Source organism: Tiliqua scincoides, chromosome 5 (assembly GCF_035046505.1).
Source record: "Tiliqua scincoides isolate rTilSci1 chromosome 5, rTilSci1.hap2, whole genome shotgun sequence".
NCBI classification, from domain to species: domain Eukaryota; kingdom Metazoa; phylum Chordata; class Lepidosauria; order Squamata; family Scincidae; genus Tiliqua; species Tiliqua scincoides.
The window spans coordinates 79,850,482-79,869,660 of NC_089825.1; the positions used below are offsets into that span (position 1 = coordinate 79,850,482).

General features: G+C 46.2%; 1 protein-coding gene across 1 annotated transcript in view; it reads left to right on the forward strand.

Moving 5' to 3' along the window:
- ITGB3 (integrin subunit beta 3) overlaps positions 1–19,179 on the forward strand; it is a 47,023-nt gene that overhangs the window by 21,891 nt on the left and 5,953 nt on the right. Inside the window, exons 5-13 of the mRNA XM_066627363.1 lie at positions 5,532–5,703; positions 6,326–6,487; positions 7,827–7,922; positions 8,196–8,285; positions 9,082–9,216; positions 11,499–11,928; positions 16,651–16,879; positions 17,814–17,914; positions 18,565–18,681. Coding sequence (XP_066483460.1) covers positions 5,532–5,703; positions 6,326–6,487; positions 7,827–7,922; positions 8,196–8,285; positions 9,082–9,216; positions 11,499–11,928; positions 16,651–16,879; positions 17,814–17,914; positions 18,565–18,681 — 1,532 coding nt within the window. The remainder of the gene's footprint in view (positions 1–5,531; positions 5,704–6,325; positions 6,488–7,826; positions 7,923–8,195; positions 8,286–9,081; positions 9,217–11,498; positions 11,929–16,650; positions 16,880–17,813; positions 17,915–18,564; positions 18,682–19,179) is intronic.

A 19,179-nucleotide genomic window follows, 5' to 3' on the forward strand; every position in this document is an offset into this window, starting at 1 on the left:
GAAAGGAGGAAAGTGGGAAGGAGAATGGTCTGATACCTTTCCTGGACAGTATTTCTTGTGGGGTGGTGGTTGGGAATAGAGGTGTTTGATGCAGCAGTGGCAGATCATGGAATAACAAGTAACACAAAAGTAAGGGTCCACTTGCCCACCGAGGTCAACTACCCTGCAAAACTTAGTGTTTTGAACCCCCTCTAGCTATGCTACTGCCTAACAGTACTTTCCCCATTTACTGAATTAAATGACTTCATTCTGAACAAGTAAAGACTACTTGTATTTTGTCGGATTGGGCTGAGAGCTCTGTGTTTCAGCCAGAAACTACCAATAGGTGGAACATTTGGTGTCACCGTAATATTTAACCGTCTGCTGTTTTGCATTGACTTAATGTCACCCCTAGTTTATCTCCTCCCCATACATACACCATCACTACAACCATAAAATTTCTGCTGCTGCTTTACATTTAAGAATAAACCACTCAGGAGCACCATTTAAGCGATTCAAGAGCATTTTCACTCAGGAGGCGGAATGGGTTTTTAGCTTGATTTGGCCCTGCAAATTTAAACAGCCTCTGCTATCTGTAATAGTAATTTGTGTTTCTTCTTGCTATAGCATTCACAAATGACATAAAATGCGTGCAAAAGAGGCTCAGTGGCTTGCATAAACCTTGTGTGTGAAAATAGTATAAGGTCCTAGTTGCTAGCTACATTTAAACAACAGCCTTATGTTCCTTTCCACTGCTCAAGGACTTGAAGGGTCAGTGATGTTTGCTCCTGCACTGGCTCATCCCCATGCAACAGAAGAGGTAGGAGGCATAGGGCTCCTTTAGTCACTCCTTTCACTGAGTGAACAGCAGCAGAGGCTTTGGCAGAATCCCCCTCTTATATCTCTCAGCTGCTCGCTCGCTTGCTCATGCCTGGCATTGAACAGCTGAACTACCTCATTAAGTGGAGAATCTGTCAAAAGCACTTGTTTCTGTTCATATACTAGCAGGGTGAGTGAGGTTAAGGAGCCTCTCAGCTCAGGAGAAATGACTAGGTACAATCCTAAGCATGCAGACTTAGAAGTAAGTCCCATTATGTTCCATATGGCCAGTGGCGTAGATCAGCGGTTTTCAACCGCCCAGTGTGCCGCGAGGCTGCCTCAGGTGTGCTGCAGGATCTGAGGAGGCAGGCAGCAGCTGCGTGTGCTGTGTGTGGGAGAAGCAGCTGCTTTGAGCCTCCCGCAGGCAGCACAAGCAAGGGAGCAGCCAGGGAAGGGGCTGGTCACACTGAAGCAGCTGAAGAGTCCGCTTGGAGCTTGCTCCTGCTACTGAGCATGACTCAGGCTGCAACCTGATCCTCACTTTCCTGGGAGTAAGCCCCATTGGCTACTATGGGGCTTACTTCTCAGTAGACAAGCCTAGGGTTGGGCACGAAGGAGGTTGTTGCCTGCCTGCATGCTGATTGGTCAACAAGAAAACCCTGGAGGAGCCAGGAGGTGGGAGCTGTGGAGTGAGTGAGAAGAGGGAGCCAGAAGCAGGCACATAGCTAGCGAGTCTGCTGAGGCCCCCAACCTAAGGTTTCAGGGTCCCTGAAAGTCCCTTTTCCTTGCCAGTTTGCCTGCAACTCCCCAAAGCGACCCTCCCTGCACTTTGGGGCTTTTAGAGGAAGGGTGCTGGGCCACAATCCTATCTACACTTTCCTGGGAGTAAGCCCCATTGATAATAATGGGGCTTACTTCTGAGCAGGCATGCATAGGATTGGGCTCTGGGGGTGCTACCCATTCACGCTTACCTGGGAGTAAGCCCCATTGACTATAATGGGGCTTACTTCTGAGCAGGCATGCATAGGATTGGGCTTTTGGTTGCACTCTTTTTTCTCAAATACACAAGCAGGCAATTGGCACTTCTCTCTCCTCTTCTCCCCCACCCAACACCCTTCCCCAGGAATATTTCCCCCCCCCCAAATCTCACAATCACAGTTAGCAACTCTCTTACTGTCCCCCCCTCACTTGTCAGCACCTTCCAAAGATACAGAATCACTGCCTCACATTTTCTTTCTCTTCCCCACCCCCAGTTTAATCCTGCACTTGTTTCAATCATGTCTCCTTACTGTCCCTCACCCACATTCTCCACTATGTGATCAACCTGCCTTGTCTTTGCCAACACTTTCTGGCACTTTTTGATAAGAATTTGAACATAGAATTTTTCCTCCCTTTCAGAAGCCGCATATACTTCCCTCTCCATGCTTCTTGTCATTTTTTTTGTCATGTAATGTTTTAATTGTATTAATTTTTTTTTTCCTAAACCTTTATTGGCATATCAAATGATTAACAATTGTACTTTACAATTGACATGACAATTTGCATAACACTCAACAATTTAAACAAGATACTAGAATTATTTAAATTCTAACAGCGTTACTTTAAGGATCTCGGATAAATAACCAGCAACAGCTGCAGTTAGGGAATCACAAACATCACTCATAAACTTGGAGAGAATAATATCAGAGGGGATAAGGTCAGAAGGGAAATTAATTTTATTAATTCAAGATTAACTATAATATAGTAATTTAATGTAAGTAAAAAACTAGTAGTGTACCTTGACAATTTTAGTGCCTTGTCAGTGTGCAGTGAGCTGAAAAAGGCTGAAAATGACTGGCGGTAGATAATGATTGTGTAGCCATCTCAAAATGCCAAGCTCAAAATGATGCTCCAGAAATGGTCGTGCCCAGGCTTATAAAAAAAATGATAGATATCTAGAAACCTTTATTGGCATACAAGCAGTCATATTAAAGAGAGACAGTGAATTAAAATCATTATAATAATGCAGATACTGTGACCCTCTAGCACTGCAATCCTATATAGGACACTGAATCAGCATAGCAGCATGGGGCCACACTAGTGCACTACTGCAGTGGTACTTAAACTTTTCTGGCCAGTGGCTCCCTTGACCCCCATGGCTGTTGGCCAGGACTCCCCATCATGTTCCTTAGGGCTGGAAGTGACATCATTAAACAGGAAGTGGCCAGAAATATTAACTATATTAAATATGAATATAATATTATATTTATTATAATATAATATTAAATATATATTAACTATATTAATATTAATTATATTAATCATATCATTAATTAAATGCAGATCTTAAAATATATTATTAATACACAGCAATATACATGCTTTATAAATGATCAGCTGCTGATCACTGTTGGAGACAGGATGCTGGAGTAGGTAGATTTTGTCTGGTCCAGGAAGACTCATTTTTTTAACTTTGTAAGCATACCAATAGAATTGTTTTATGAAATGAACTTTGTGAACAACCAGTTCGACCAACATTACACACACATGCACACCCCTGTGGACCCCAATCCAACTAGTCATTTCTCCTATTCTCCTTGGATAGGATTGAACCCTTTATTAATTTAATGAAATTAAATTTTTCCAGCAGCTGGTGGGGAAAACAAAAATAGACCATGAAAATATATCAGAGCTGATAAGGGTTTGGTTAGGAAGCTGATTTGCCTCCTATACTAGGAGATGCACAGCTCAAGCCTATGCATGTCTACTCAGAAGTAAGTCCCAGAGTCAATGGGGCTTACTCCCAGGAAAGTGTGGATAGGATTGGGCTGGCAATCACTTCATCAATGGCTGATAAGTATTCCCTTCAAATAGCAAGATTCATCACTTTAAAAATATAGCTTTTCCTCTTCAGTCAAACAACAAGATTAATAAATCACTTTAAAAACAGTACCCTTTTTCTGCTCCTGGCCAAGTAAAGTGTGTGCTTGTCTCTCCCCTCCCCCCTTTGCCAACTGCATGGAAACAACTTTAAGACCCCTGGGAAGTGTTTTATTTGGGGAGGGGGAGGAAAGCAGGAAGGTTTGGAGATTGATAGGGGGGAGTGGAAGAGGGAGGGGGTTGAAAAGAGTGATGAGAAGGGATCCCAGGCTGGGAACTAGGAACCAACCAGACAAGGATCAAGGAGGGTTTCTTTCTGATGGTCAGCAAGGGCAAGGACTGCAAAATGAGCATGTTTGGTACTTGCCAGATGGGGTTTGGAGTCGAGAAGCTTTGGAAACAACATGCAGCGAACATAGAAGGCAGCAACCTTGGAGTGGAGGGAGAAAAGGGCAGGGCGTTTCTTCTGCTTTCAACTCCCATTTCTTCTGCTTTAGAAGACGGGCTCATATTCTGCCCAGGGGTGTGACTGTATTGCTGTGACATCCCACGCCTCCCCTTTGAGTTCCTGGCGCCTCCCTAAAGAGCCGCACCTCACAGATTGAATAATACTGCACTACTGCAATGAGTGGGTACCTTACATATGTGGTGACCATTCTGCAAGCATTTTGGTTATTACAAGGTTGCTACATCCATGTGAACATATACATCCAATTAGCCACCTTTTACATCAGGGTTATATAACAGACATCACAGTAGACCTGTTAAACTCAAGAGGAATCTGTGATGAAATTAGTGAAAACCACTAATCAAGCTGCAGAAGCAACAGCACATTACATGATACATACCCAAAGAGAGAAACCTCATAGTCAAACATGCTAGCTTTTTTTTGCTTCCATTTCCCAAGAACTCATAGTTGTATAGGTAAAAAGGGCAACATTATCAAGAGTTTAAAAAAAGTGAAAATGGGGGAAAATGCACCTCCTCGCCCCAGCAGCTCACTGCCCACTTGCTCTGCTGCCTCCCCTCAGGCTTCCCCCCCCATTTCAACACCTTATTGGTTCCCTGCTGTATCATAACAACACCTAATTGGCTCTTGGAACAATCAATCTCATTGGTCAGTTTTGAGTTAAGAAAATCCTGTTTTTGTTATATAATGCAGTTGTGTTTTTTATTTTCTGTGGCTGTAACTTTGGATGGAATAGAGATATTTTGACACAGTTTGCTTCATTGCATTCTGCATTAAATTCCACATTGAATGGTATATAACGTGATGGTATTATTTGAAATTATCAAGGTTTTCACAGTTTTGGCCACAAGTGTCAAGCTCAGGTTGTTGCCCCCCTAAAACTTAATATGTGGTAGAGTACAGATATTTCAACATGGTTTGTTTCATTGCATTCTGCATTAAATTACGCATTGAATGATATATAATGATGATATTATTCGAAAATACCAAGGTTTTAACCAATTTGGCCAGTAGTGGTGTCACCCCCCTTCAAGTGCAGTCCGCACCCTCCTAGTGATGCCATTGTATAGGATTGCAGCTCTAGGTGGGTAACAGTAGTGGAGGAAGTTCTTAGGATTAGTGCAGCTGTTCTCAAACTGTGGTTCACAACCCAATTTTTGGTGGCTCGCAAAACTGACAAGGCAGGTTAGGCTACGTGCATCAAGGGTTAAGCGACCTACTACTTGGGGGGAAGCACTGCTGCCCAATTACCATTATAGCCACAGAGGCTTGAGCGACTGGTAAAGTGAAACTTTTTTAAGGTGGGTCCTAATGCTAAAAAGTTTGAGAACCACTAGATTAGTGAACCCGGCCATCTACTTGTGGCCTCCACTACCTACCCTAAGTTTTTTCTGATGTCTTCTAGCTTGCAACCACCAAATAACCACTGCCTGCCGATGTTTGGCTACAAGCATGTCCTGGCACTCACAGATGAGGTTGAGCGTTTCAACGAGGAAGTGAAGAAGCAGAATGTGTCAAGGAACCGTGATGCACCTGAAGGAGGCTTTGATGCCATCATCCAAGCAATCGTCTGTGATGTAAGATCCCACCTTTTTAGTGGGTCAGTGGGGTGAAATGGCTTAAGGAGAATTTCCTAGTAGATTAGGTACTATGTGAATTAGTATGCGGGGGAGCACTGGTTGAGCTTTTCACCCAGGAACCCAAAATGTCTTGGACCACCCCTAGAGAACCACACTTTGATTGCCATGTCTATAACCTTAAAGTGATCAATTAACATAAGTACAGGTTGAGCATCCTTAATCCAAAATGCTCCAGAATCTGAAATTTTTTGAGTGCTGGACATGATAGCACAAGTGGAAATTTTCATACCTTATCTCCTGTGATGGGTCACAGTTTTATGCACAAAATTATTTAAAATATTGTATAAAATTACCTTCAGGCTATGTGTATAAGATATATACGAAACATAAATTTCGTATTTAGACTTGGGTCCCATTCCCAAGATATCTCATTATGTGCTCTATATGCAAATATTCCACAACCCAGAAAAATCTGAAATGCTTCTGGTATCATGTATTTTGAATAAGGTATACACAACTTGTCATTAATGTGAAATATTACCTTTGCAAGCTTCTTTCTGGGTCTTGCTTTTGTGCGTGTCATTATGGAGACCATGCTGCCGTTTTTATTTTGCCCCAGGACAAAATTGGCTGGCGACCGGATGCCTCTCATTTGCTGGTCTTCACTACAGATGCAAAGACACACATTGCCTTGGATGGGAGGCTGGCAGGGATTGTGCTGCCTAATGATGGGAAATGCCACATTGACAGCAACAACATGTATGCAGCTTCCACCACACTGGTAAGGGCAAAGTTTGTAGCTGTGGAGCCCTGGTTTGGCTTTGTTTTTATTTAGAGATTTCTATGCTGCCTTTCCACCTCCTAAGAGGCCATCAGAGTGACTCAGATTTGGTTGAAAACACAGTTCCTTTTCCTCCACCTCTTCCTCTCCCACAAAGGCAGTTGGTGGCAGTAGCATAGCTAACAATTGTAGAGCCTGGGGCTGAGCTCAAAATGACATCATAACCAGAAGTGAGATTGGCAATCTTTGGCTCTTTGGCCTTCTGCGTTCATACGCAGTAGGCTACGAAGCCCAAAAATGCTGGCAACCCAGAAGAGCAGGCAGAGGTAGCAGCAACAGGGAGCCTGAGCAGCAACAGGGAGCAGGCGCAGCAACATGTAGGTCACAATGTAGCTGTGGGGGTGGGGGTGGTGGGGGACCCCCAGTAGCATAGCCCTGGGGAAATTGCCCCCTGGGAGCATATTTCCTTTTCCTTTGTTGCCACATTGACAGCAACAACATGTATGCAATTTCCTGGGGATTCTCCTGGGAATTTCCTGGGGATTCTCCTGGGAATTTCCCCTGGATTCTTCCCCCCTTTCCCAGCTTAGGCCCTCTCCCTTCCTGTCCTCGGACTTACATGTGTCCGAGGAGACCGACTGGCCACTGGGTGGAAGGTAAAAAAACTTTTCCTTACGTCTCACTGGCTGTCTGATAGGCTCTCCACCATTGCATGCAAAGTGTGCTCCATTAGTACAGCTGCATGGCAAAAGATGGTGGGGGATAGGATTGGGCACGAGACAAGTAGCTTAATACATCTTGCTTTCTAATTTGTACTTATGTTTTGATGCTTGGTGAAGTTAAGACATCTCATGTAAGATCTTGAATCCCCCCGCCCAGGAATGCTACCCTCCTGCCCACCCCTTGCGTTGGCCCAGCCGGGCTGACGCAAGACTCACGGAGGAAGTCACCATGGACGCTGGATTCAGTCTCCTTGTGTCGGCATACCTCAGTGTGTCAACATGGCTTACTCCAGAGGAGGTGCAAACGTACCTTACGGCACGTTTGCGACACTCCTGGGCCAGCGCAAGGGACTTGCGCTGGCCAAAGTGAAGGGCAGGATTGCACCCTCAGTTGTCTTTGTACAGATGGTCAAAAAAATAAGCTATCTTAATTGTCTTATCTTGCTCTTATTTATGCTGTGTGTCTATTTGAACAGTGAAAGGCAGGGTTAAAAAAACATTTTTTTAAAAATCAGTAAATATTCCCTTCCCTCCTTTTTTCAATTACTAGTTGCTGACCTTTTCCCAGTGAGAATAAAGTGGTTTCTCCATTTCTCCCTGTTTCTCTTTTTCCTAAGGATTATCCATCTCTTGGCCTGATGACAGAAAAGCTCTCCCAGAAAAATATTAACTTAATATTTGCTGTGACGAATAACATTGTGGCCCTCTACCAGGTAAGAAGATTCATTGAGCGATTATTTGTAGAGAACCTATTGGGGGAGATCATGAAAAAAATTCTCTCTGTGCTGGACAACAGTTCTGTTTTCCAAAGTTCTTCAGCAAATTCTTGTGTAATAAGGAGTTATAATAAGAGTAATATTTTCAACTATTGCCAGACACCTTTTAGAATTTCAAGACTGAAACCATTTCAATGAGCCTAAGGAGCAAAATCTCACTTTGTCATTGTTTTCTTCCCTTTCTGGAACCTTCTTCTATTTCTCTTCCAGAACTACAGTGAACTGATCCCCGGCACTACCGTAGGGACTCTATCAAAGGATTCTAGCAATGTTTTGCAGCTCATTTTGGATTCCTATGGGGTGAGTGTGTGGACAGTGATATGTGGGAGTGTCAGGGAGGCTGACCCACAACCTGCACTTTGGAAGGATGCTCACAGAGGCAATTTACAGCCCGATCCTGTGCCAGGGCTGCACCGGCAGCTAGTGAGATGCCCCAGCAACAATTATCACAAAGTGCCGTAAGGCACTTTGCTGTCGGCGGGGAGTGCGCAGTGCTGGCAGACAAGCCAGCGCTAGTCGGTGCTCGGCCTCAGCGCCAGAAGGAAGCAAAGGACGACTTCCCAGCAGTGAGTACCCCCGCCAAGCAGCAGGGAGCTTTTTTGAGGCAGGGGGCGGCAGGTTTGGAACTGGGTGGAGGGAGAGAGGGCTGGCGGGTGGATCAGGCCCAGGAGGGGGGCGGGGACAGTAGCAGAGGCTGCTGCCGGATCCTATTCCCCCTCTCGAGCCAAGACGCCTGAAACAGGTCTCCTGGTTCTGAGCCAGCACAAGGGCTGGCCCAGATCTGAGTATCCATTGGAGTCCGCTGCGCTCAACAAGGCGTAAGGGAAGGAGACCCGTGGCACCTTTCCTGACTCCACAGGATATAACAGCGACCATTTCAGCACCGCTGTATCTCACAGAGCTGGCCCTAAGGATTGGGCCCTTAGTAATACCTGGACTGAGGGGTTGGTGGTAATGCAGGCAAATGTGTCATTCAGAGCTGTAAAAAGATTGCATTTGTAGCTTCCAAATTTTAAATCAGGGAAGTTAAGTACGATTTCACTCCAACTCTGACTTGAGGTTTAAATGTTCCCTTTGTCTTCTCGTCTGTTTTCAGAAAATTCGCTCTAAGGTTGAACTGGAAGTGCGCAACCTGCCAGAGGAATTGTCCCTCTCATTCAATGCCACCTGCCTGAACAAAGAAGTCATTCCTGGAGTGAAGTCCTGTGTTGGCCTTAAGATTGGGGACACGGTGAGTTGCAAGAGGGGGCAGCCCTACAGCAGTAATAATTGCAGAATGCTGGGATAGGATGGCTGTGGCTTCCCTCTAGTGCAGGGGCGGGCAAACATTTCGGCAGGAGGGCCACATCATCTCTCTGACACTGTGTCAGGGGCCGGGGGAAAAAGATTTACATTTCAAATTTGAATAAATGTACATAAATGAATACGTTAGAGACTACACTTATATGAATGAGGGCACAATCCTAACTCCTTATGTCAGTGCTTTCCAGCACTGGCATAGTGGTGCCAATGGGACATGTGCTGCATCCTGCAGTTGGGTGTCACTCACGGAGGCCTCCTCAGGGTAAGGGAATGTTTGTTCCCTTATCTCAGAGCTGCATTGCCCTTATGTCAGTGCTGGAAAGCACTGACATAAGGGGTTAGGACTGCACCCTGAATGAATTTTACTGAGCTTATTTGAACTTATTTGCTGAGCTTATTTGAACATGAGAACTATAAGGCAGGCATGTAGAATCTCATGAGAACTAAGAACTGCTTGCCACACACCTCTTGCACAGTGAAAAAATACAGACCAAACTAGAAACACGTGGAGGCATAAGTTGATCAGATACAATGGGGATTAAAATAATGCCCAGGGAAAAGCAGAAAACACATGGAGACATAAACGGCCTTGCTCTAACTCAGGCTCCAACAATCTCTGATGGACCAGAGGCTCATTGGATACTTGGGGCTCCCTGCAGGCAGGATTGGGGGATCATGAGGGCTACAAATGGCCCCTGTGCCAGCATTTGCCCACCCCTGCTCTAGGGGAACACAAAATGCTCACCATTAATCTTGAATGATTCACAACTAACAAGCCTGTGCAGCAGAGATGTGTCAGTACAATGCTCCAGTTATCTTTCTGTTACTTAACCCTCACTTTGCCTGCTGCTGACTTCTGCAAACCCTTCCATAAGAACATAAGAACATAAGAACAGCCCCACTGGATCAGGCCATAGGCCCATCTAGTCCAGCTTCCTGTATCTCACAGCGGCCCACCAAATGCCCCAGGGAGCACACCAGATAACAAGAGACCTCATCCTGGTGCGCTCCCTTGCATCTGGCATTCTGACTTAACCCATTCCTAAAATCAGGAGGTTGCGCATACACATCATGGCTTGTACCCCATAATGGATTTTTCCTCCAGAAACTCGTCCAATCCCCTTTTAAAGGCGTCTAGGCTAGACGCCAGCACCACATCCTGTGGCAAGGAGTTCCACAGACCGACCACGCGCTGAGTAAAGAAATATTTTCTTTTGTCTGTCCTAACCCGCCCAACACTCAATTTTAGTGGATGTCCCCTGGTTCTGGTATTATGTGAGAGTGTAAAGAGCATCTCCCTATCCACTCTGTCCATCCCCTGCATAATTTTGTATGTCTCAATCATGTCCCCCCTCAAGCGTCTCTTTTCTAGGCTGAAGAGGCCCAAATGCCGTAGCCTTTCCTCATAAGGAAGGTGCCCCAGAGTGTTTTTCCCATCTGCCAGGCATGTTTCTGATCCTGGAGTCCAACTGGGGAAAAAACAAGTTTAAATTTCTGCCCAATGTTGCATATATGCAACAGGGATCAAATGTATACACCTGTGGGCTGGGCAGAAAATGATTTAAAATGGCCTGTAGGAGGGGTTTTACAGGAGAGTATACACTGGGTGGGGAAAAGGTTGAGTTTACCCTTACATCTCCTGTCCATTAATATGTTCTCTCACCTGCATTAGTATTACAAGGCATATTATTATTATTTTTATTATGAATATGTATATAATATTTTTCAACAAGAGCAGTTCACAAAGCGGTTTACATAGTAAAATCAATCAATCAGTGGTTCCCTATCCCCAAAGGACTTACAATCTAAAAAAAAAAAATACAGAAGAGATATGAGCAGCAGCCATGGAAAAGATGCCATGCTGGGGTGAAGAGGGGCAGTTGCTGTCCCTCTGCTAAATATAAGAGGAGCGCCACTTGAAAAAATGCCTCTTTTACCCCATTAGCAAAGGTTATTATCACAAGGGAGGCAGCCCTTGAGCAGTACTAATTCATGTATTATTGTTGCTATTATTAAGAATATTTATGTATTGCTTTTCAACACAAAAGGTCACAAAGCAGTTTACATGGGGTTGGAACGCCTTTGTTTGCTTCGTATCATGAAGTTCCTTCCTTTAGTTTCTCTCTCTCCAATTCGAAGAGCAGAATTGGGAATCTGTGAAGGGGTTTCCTTGGCATAGGTTATGAATGGTTCTGCCCTTGTGCTTCTCAGGTAAGCTTCAGCATTGAGGCCAAGGCACGTGGTTGCCCTCAAGAACGACAGAAGTCTTTCACCATCAAGCCAGTGGGCTTTGAGGACAGCCTGACGGTGCTGGTGAACTTCGATTGCGATTGTCGCTGCCAGGAGGATGCCCAGCCTGACAGCAATAGTTGTCACTACGGTAACGGCACCTTTGAATGTGGCATGTGCCGCTGCCATCCAGGCCGACTGGGATCCCACTGTGAGTGCTCGGAGGAGGAGTACGGTCCTTCCCAGCAGGACAACTGCAGCCCCAGTCAGGGGCAACCTCCTTGCAACCAGCGTGGCGAATGCATCTGTGGCCAGTGTGTGTGCTACAGCAGTGACTTTGGCAAGGTCTCTGGCAAGTACTGTGAATGCGACGACTTCTCCTGTGTCCGCTTCAAGGGGGAGTTGTGCTCTGGTGAGTGAGAATGTGCCTGGTGGTCTTGAAGGGAGCTTTCAAGAGTTGAAGGTGGTTTGAAAGAGGGTTGTCGTCTGCAGTGCATTCTATTCAGCCCCCTTGCATTTCTGGTGAAGCGGGTTTGGCAGGCTTTTGTGATGTTTTGGAACAGAAAACCTTCAATACCTCTTTGATCAGAGACAACAATGGACAAAAGAAGCCTACCATGAGAAGCAATGCCTCTCTCAAATCACTCTCTTCAAATCTGTTGTGTGTCCCAGCCTCAGAAGGTGTTGGAAAAATTTGTCCTTAAGGACACCCATTACCATTTTGTAGTGGAAGAGGGGAGAGGTCCTTGGAAAATATCAAGGGCGCACTGATACTCACAATTAAATTGCAGAAAAGCAGTACACTTTCAGAGCATGTGTTGTGCTTCCCTTTTAATACTCAGAATATCTGTAGCATTGTTCTCAGCATAAGCCTAATAGGCATCTTTTTGTCTTTTTAAGCCGAGGGATTTGTGGCCTTCAGCATACCTGTCTAGTACATAAGCCCATTGACTAGTTTATAATCATAGTCGCTTGGTGCACAGAACCAGTAAGCCAGCAAGCGTAGGCTCTTGTAAGGAATTGTCTCATGTGGTCTGAAACATGTGGCTAGAGGGAAGGCACCCCTCCTTGCCTTAGAAATGTGACCCCAAAAGGCAGCGTTAACTAAAACTGAACTTTGATGTGGGAATCTTTCTATGACAGCTGCATTTTTCCTCTGTTGGGCTTGCCACTAACAGATTTTCTGCTAGTTTAATCAAAGTAGATCATCCTGTCCACAAAGAGCCTGGTGGGATTAGGAGAAAGGAGGAGGAAGAGCAAAATTCAGGAGGGGGCTGGGAACTTTTGCCCTCACTTCTAAAGGAGGCCCTGGAGGTTCCAGGCTGACAGAAAAATAATATTTAGTGAGTTTGGGGGCTTTAGTGATACCTATATGACATGAGCTCACTCATTCAGAGCTCTTTGTGTTTTGTCCTGGGGGTAAAACTCACAAAATTATGTATTAATTGGAGCTTGTGGATCCAGTAGTAAGTGGTTTGGTTTACACCAAGCCAAACCCTTCTTCAGGCAGGAACTGGATCTCTGAAAAACTTTGAAGATGACTCCTATGGACGTTCGAAGCTTGCTTCTTAAAAAAGAGAGGGTACTGAGTCAGCTGGTGTTTCCAGCCCAGTGATTGTTTACTTTTGACTTTCTGATCCAGACTAGGGTTGCTTTTGCCTTGGTGGAGGAGGAAAGAATTGTTTGTATTTGGCTTTCTGTAAAGTTCCCAAAGCCAGAGTGATAAAAATGACTCACGTCTGATAAAAAGAACAAGGAGCAACTGCTGCTGGGTTGGAAGGAGGGGACCAGAAATCAGCCTTGCCCCTTCTACAAGAACTGAAGCACATGCCATTCAGTGTGTGCTGTGAAATACAGCTAGAGTTGTGCAATGGGACAGCCCGGGTGTATTTCATACAACCGCATCACAGGCAGACCAAGCATTGCACAATTGGGGATTGTGGTTCCTTTAGATAAGTATTAAAGATGGTGACTGCTTCGGGGTTTCCACGAATGTCTGGTTTGGTCATAAATCCACCACTGGGAGATGGTGGCAGCAGCAGCTCCTCCTCCCCATCTTCTGGGTTGTGTGCTGCCTGGCTGAGGCAGGCTGAAGAAGGGGAAGGAAGATGGGCAGGGTGGATGGGTGAGGTAGAGGTCAGGGTTGAAAATTGAAAATTGGCCTGCCTGCCAATTGGCCTGCCTGTGCCGACACAAGCAGAAAAGGTAGGCGTGGGGGGCCGGGGAGGAGAAGGGAGGAGGCATTCCTGAGCGGGGGGAGGGAGGGGGCAGCCCCGGGGGCGGGCGGGTGAGGAGGGGGAGGCAGGGCTAGGATCCGGCAGTTATGCCAGATATCAGCCCCTGTCCCTGGGGAGAACGGAGCGACTTCAAGCCACTCCGCTCTCCTCGGACTTGCGCCACCTCCTGAGGTGGCGCAAGTCCGAGGAGACCCATTGTGACCAGCAGCCTTTACCCAGGGGTAAGGGGAAAAGTTTCCCTTGCCTCTGGCTAAGCCGCTGCTGGCCACAATCCTGCGCTGAATACAGCGCAAACCTCCGGGCTTGCCTGTTCCAGCTCAAGTTAGGATTGCGTCCGAAGTCACACAGAAAAGGCGTCACCTATTTAACTTCTGTGTGACTCACTCAAGGTTGCTCTTAAGAGGTGCAGAAGCAAGAGAAGCAGCAGCACTATTTGCAAACCTAGTCCTGAGATGTGGATTTCTGCGCACAAATTTGAAATTTGTTGTCTTTCCTTACTTGCTTCTGTCCATGTTTTTCTCTGCCACCCCAGTAACTTTGGCTTAAACTGTGATCTCCTGGTTTGTTCCATCTGAGTCATTATTTCTCAGGCTTATGACCAACCCATGCAACCTGCTCCTCTAGCATTCATTATTCCGCCGCCCCCCTGTGTCAGTGGAGACTTTTTCCAGCCTGCTGCTCCCCATTCTCTCCCTCTCCATGATTCCCTTGAGCTTTTCATTAACTGATCTTCCAATTTATATCTCCCCTGCAGAGGGGACAGCCACTGTTACTGTTCCTGCTGCTCACAGTTCAGAAGCATGTGGGCCAAAGTGGCGGCAGACACCTCAGAGACAGGATTTTTTTTTTTTTCTGGGTATTTCAAGGGCAGCTTCTTGTGAGGCCTCTGACCTCTTCCCTGGTTGCAGTATGTACATTCCAGCACTAATGGTTTAACTGCATCAGCAGTTTACAAGGATCAGTGCCCAGTAGAATTAAATGCAGAAGCAGGCTCTGGTATTTTGCAACTCTGAGGCACCTTTTCCTGCCTAGAGAAAGTGCCTGGACACGCCAGTAATTTTATTTATCATGTTTCTCTCTCGTACTTCCTTCAAGGAGCTCAGGGCAACTGAGTAGGAGTTGTCCTGTTTTATCCTTGCAACTCTCTGGGAGATAGGTTCAGCTAAGAGAGAGAGTAAGCAGTTGACAGCACAATCCCATATCTTGCCTGAGCCGGTGCAGCCATTGCTACGCCAGCTCAGAGTGTCACGAATGTGCACATTTGTGACTACTTGTGAACTGGCATACAGGAGCAGAACTGGCTGGCACAGGTAAGGTTGCGCCCAGGTGGCCCAGGGGCATGGAGAAGGTGTGGGGAGGAGTGTTTCTGGACAGGGGAGAGGTCAGAACAAGGGGTGGATTGGGACGGGGGGGCAGGATCAGCAGAGGCCTCTTCTGCTATATCCTAACCTCCTTCCCAGATCAAACAGTCCTACATGGGTTTTCCCAGATTTGCACCAGCTAAATAGCTGGCATGGATCCGAGAAGCCCCATAGGGGTGAGTGGGGTGGTACTCATGGTAAGTGGAGATACAGCCCCTTATCCCACGGAGACCTCCAGCTGCCTCCTAACTTGCACTGAATACAGTGCCAGCCATGTGGCCTGCCTGTGTCAGCGCAGGTTAGGATTTGCCAGCTGTGAGCTGCCAGCTGGCTGGAAAACTGCTAGTGTTATGGGTCCTTCCCAAATTGTTAACGGGGGAGGGGGGGCATGCTGTTTCTCCTACCCCAGCCCAGGTTCTTGGTCATTAAAAAAATTAATTTCTCTTTGTTGTTGTTGCTACTTATGTGCTATGTGCTTGCTCATACGCATGCAATAAGTAAGCAGTAACGTAAGCAATGCTTCTTAAAAATGAAGCATTCTCTTCACTTAGATGGGGGGAAACACCCCCTTCCAAAATGGCTGAGCTAGTAGTTTTCTGATTGATTGCTCTGGGATTTAAGACTTCAGCACCCACCTTTCCCCACACACCTTTAAGCATATGTCTACTAGGGTTGGGTTAAAAACTTCTCAAATTAGGACTTCTGGCTGAAATTGGGGGGGGGGGATTTCAGGGACAAGGGGCAGGGACAAGACTTCTTTCCTTTTGCCTTTCTTCTTCTTCACCATTGCTACCAGTCACCAAGAGGAGTGCTGCTACTGCCACTGCCTGGGATAGATTCTCCCCCACCCGACACTTGACAGTTTCCAAAATGTGACCCTTATTTTTATAACCTATGAATGCACTGCAGCAGCAAAAATTGTGGGTGGGGTGGAATTTCAGCTCAACCCTATCACCATAAGGACTAGAAACTTAGACCAATTGATTCTGAAGAATCTGAATTCTGAGTCCCTGACCATGTTCTGCACTTTTTCCATGGAGAATCATGGCATGCTCAGAGCCTTGATCATTGTTCCCATGTTGCTGGTGAGAGTCTGAAGGCGAGAGGAAGAATGACTTGCCTTAGGCCTTCTAATGATCCACAGAAAAGGTTGTGCCCTGTCCCAGTGTACGTTCTGCTTCTATATTGTGGTTTCTGAAATGTTGATGCTAAAATGATCATGTTGACTAAAAAAAAAAAAAATCTTTTTAGGAATTCCCCCTTCTGATGTTTTGTACTGCTTTTCAACAGAAGTAGTTCAAAAAGCGGTTTACAATAAATGATTCCCTCCCCCAAAGGGTTCACAGTCTAAAAAGAAATACAGAAGAGACACCAGCAACAGCCACTGGAAAAGACACTATGTTGCGGTGAAGAGGGATGGTTGCTCTCCCCCTGCTAAATATACAAGGATGCCACTTTGAAAGGTGTCTCTTTGCCAGGTAGCAGGGGTGACTTTATCCCCACTGTATGTTGCATTCACTGTCTATTCTCTTGCAGGTCACGGGAAATGTGTTTGTGGTGACTGCGCCTGTGACCCTGACTGGACAGGGGCCTACTGTAATTGCACCACCCGAACTGACACCTGCATGTCTAGCAATGGGCTTGTGTGCAGTGGGCAGGTGCGCGGGTACTGTGCCTGTGGGAAATGTGTCTGCACTCAGCCGGGCTCTTATGGAGAAACCTGTGAGAAGTGCCCAACCTGCCCTGATGCCTGCACCATCAAGAAGTGAGCAAGGGGTGGAGCAGGTCCAAAACTGTTGTTTGCCTTTGCCTTGGTAGTGAAAGGGGGGGGGGTCTTTAGCATGACTTTGAGTTTTCTCCTCAGGACCTCCACAGAAAGCAGTAGTGGCCCAAAGCAAGAGTAGGCTGGTTTCTGCTTTGCTTTTGCTCTAGGCGCACCACTACCCAAGTTCAACAGGCTCCAGTGCCTGTTAAATGAGCATCAGATGAACACACGCAGGTGGGGGCAAGGCACACACGCAAGTGGGGGCAAGGCACTGCAGGAGCATGCTCGGCCCCCGACCTGTGCACATGTGCTTCAGCATCCAAAGTGACCCTTTGGGGCTGTGTGTTTTGCAGATGCTAGTTCTGCACGCATTTAATGAAAAGGGTGAAGGAAAGCAAAAAGTTGATGTGGAAAACACGGTGATGAGAGCAGGAAGGAAAGGCTGACAAATGCTCTGAAGACTCAACTTCACTGCATAGTTTGGTCCTCTGTGTGTATGCACTGAACTCCAGCAGCAGCTGGGAGTGAATGGAACCCAGTCAGGATCAGAATTGCAGGGCACAGGAAGGGATTTTTTCTTTCTGCCATCTCTGTCTTGATAAATAGCCTCCACCCCACTCTAGCTGTTGCTACTCTCAGGAGAAAAACTCTCATTGGGGCCAATGGAATCTCAATCAGGGGTCTGATCTGAAGGGGTTGGGGAGAGAGAGGAACCTTTATTCAGGCCATTGTGTGAGAGGAAAGGGTTAAATATTGGGTTACCAGATACAAACAGAGATATGCTAGGGTAGGGGCAAATCCTTTGAGCAAGTGGACATCCTGCTAAAATCTGGATCCAGCCCCATGTTTTGCAGGAGTGGGGCACGGAGTGACAGCCAGGATCCTTCCTGCTTCCCTGTTGTCACTGCACTTACTTTTTCCTTCTCTTTCACAGGGACTGTGTGGAATGTAAGAAGTTTGAGCGGGGTGACCTGGTGAAGCACGATACCTGCCAGCGTCAGTGCCGGGACGAGATTGAGTTGGTGCAGGAACTCGGTACGTAAGAAGCCTGGTTCTCCCTGCAAGAACAGCAGGCTGCCTGGGGTTGCAACCAATGGGAACAGATTGGATTTCTATTGTGTCCTTTTTTCCAATGGCTCAGGGTGTCTGGTAGAGTTTCAAATACATTTCGGACTGAAAATAAATTAACCTGCATTTTTCCTGTCCTAATAACATTGGGGGGGGGGGGTAAGAACTGACTGCAGAAAGTAAAAACTGGCTCAATTTCGTATTTGATTACCTGTCTTCTCTCCCCCATCTGCTTTCTCATCTGTTTTACCTGACTTGTCATCCTTTCTCTTTGCAGAAGGGACTGATAAAAGGAAGTACTTATTTTTATTCCAAAGAAGTGCTTTCTTTTGTCGGTCCCTTCTGCAAAGAGAAAGGATGGCAGTATAAGTAACATATGGAATTAATTAGCAGGTGAAGCAATAATGGCCTTAGCTTAGGCGGCTTTGAAAATGGATGAGACAATTCGTCATGGAGGATAAGTTGTTAGCCAGGACAGCAGAGTGAATTTCAGTGCTTCATGTCCTGCTTGTGAGCTTTCCAGGAGCATTTGATTGGCCACTACTAGAGATAAGAGGATCAAACACCAGATCCAGCATCGGCGGTTTTTTACTTTCTGTTGTCTGGTCCTCATGCAGGAGATAAGAAAGATGCTGTGAACTGCACTTACAAGGACGAGAATGACTGTGTTGTGCGCTTCCAGTATTATGAGGACTCCAGTGGCAAGTCTATTCTCTACGTCATTGAAGAACCAGGTGAGGGCCAGAAGCTACTGAGATTCAGGCTGATCTTTGGAGAGCAGTTGGGAGTGCTTAAATATGCAACATGAGAAATGCTAGACCTCAAACCCCACTCTAATCTTTGAGATGAGAGGCTGCCCATGGTTTCTCTGTGGTGCATGGAAGGCATTCAGTTCATGCTCAAAGACATTTTCTTCTGTTGCCAGCCTCTGGGTGTAGAGAGAACCAAGATTAAATGCCCCCTTTTGGTGTATTGTACTTCTGATTCTGATTGGGCCTGACCACAGCTGCTCACTCCTGAATGTACAGTCTAAGCATCCCATTTCTTCTCCAAGCTCTGAAAAGAAGATTCTACAGGTTTGCAACAAAAGTCAGCTGTTGATAGTGCTGATTGGCTAGTACCTGTGACTCCACTAAAATGCTTCCCCATCCTGGAGAGTTTGGACCTCTCTCTTTTTATGAAATCTTGAACCCTGAGGAGTGCTTTTCAATTTCAGGTCTGCCAAAAGTGTT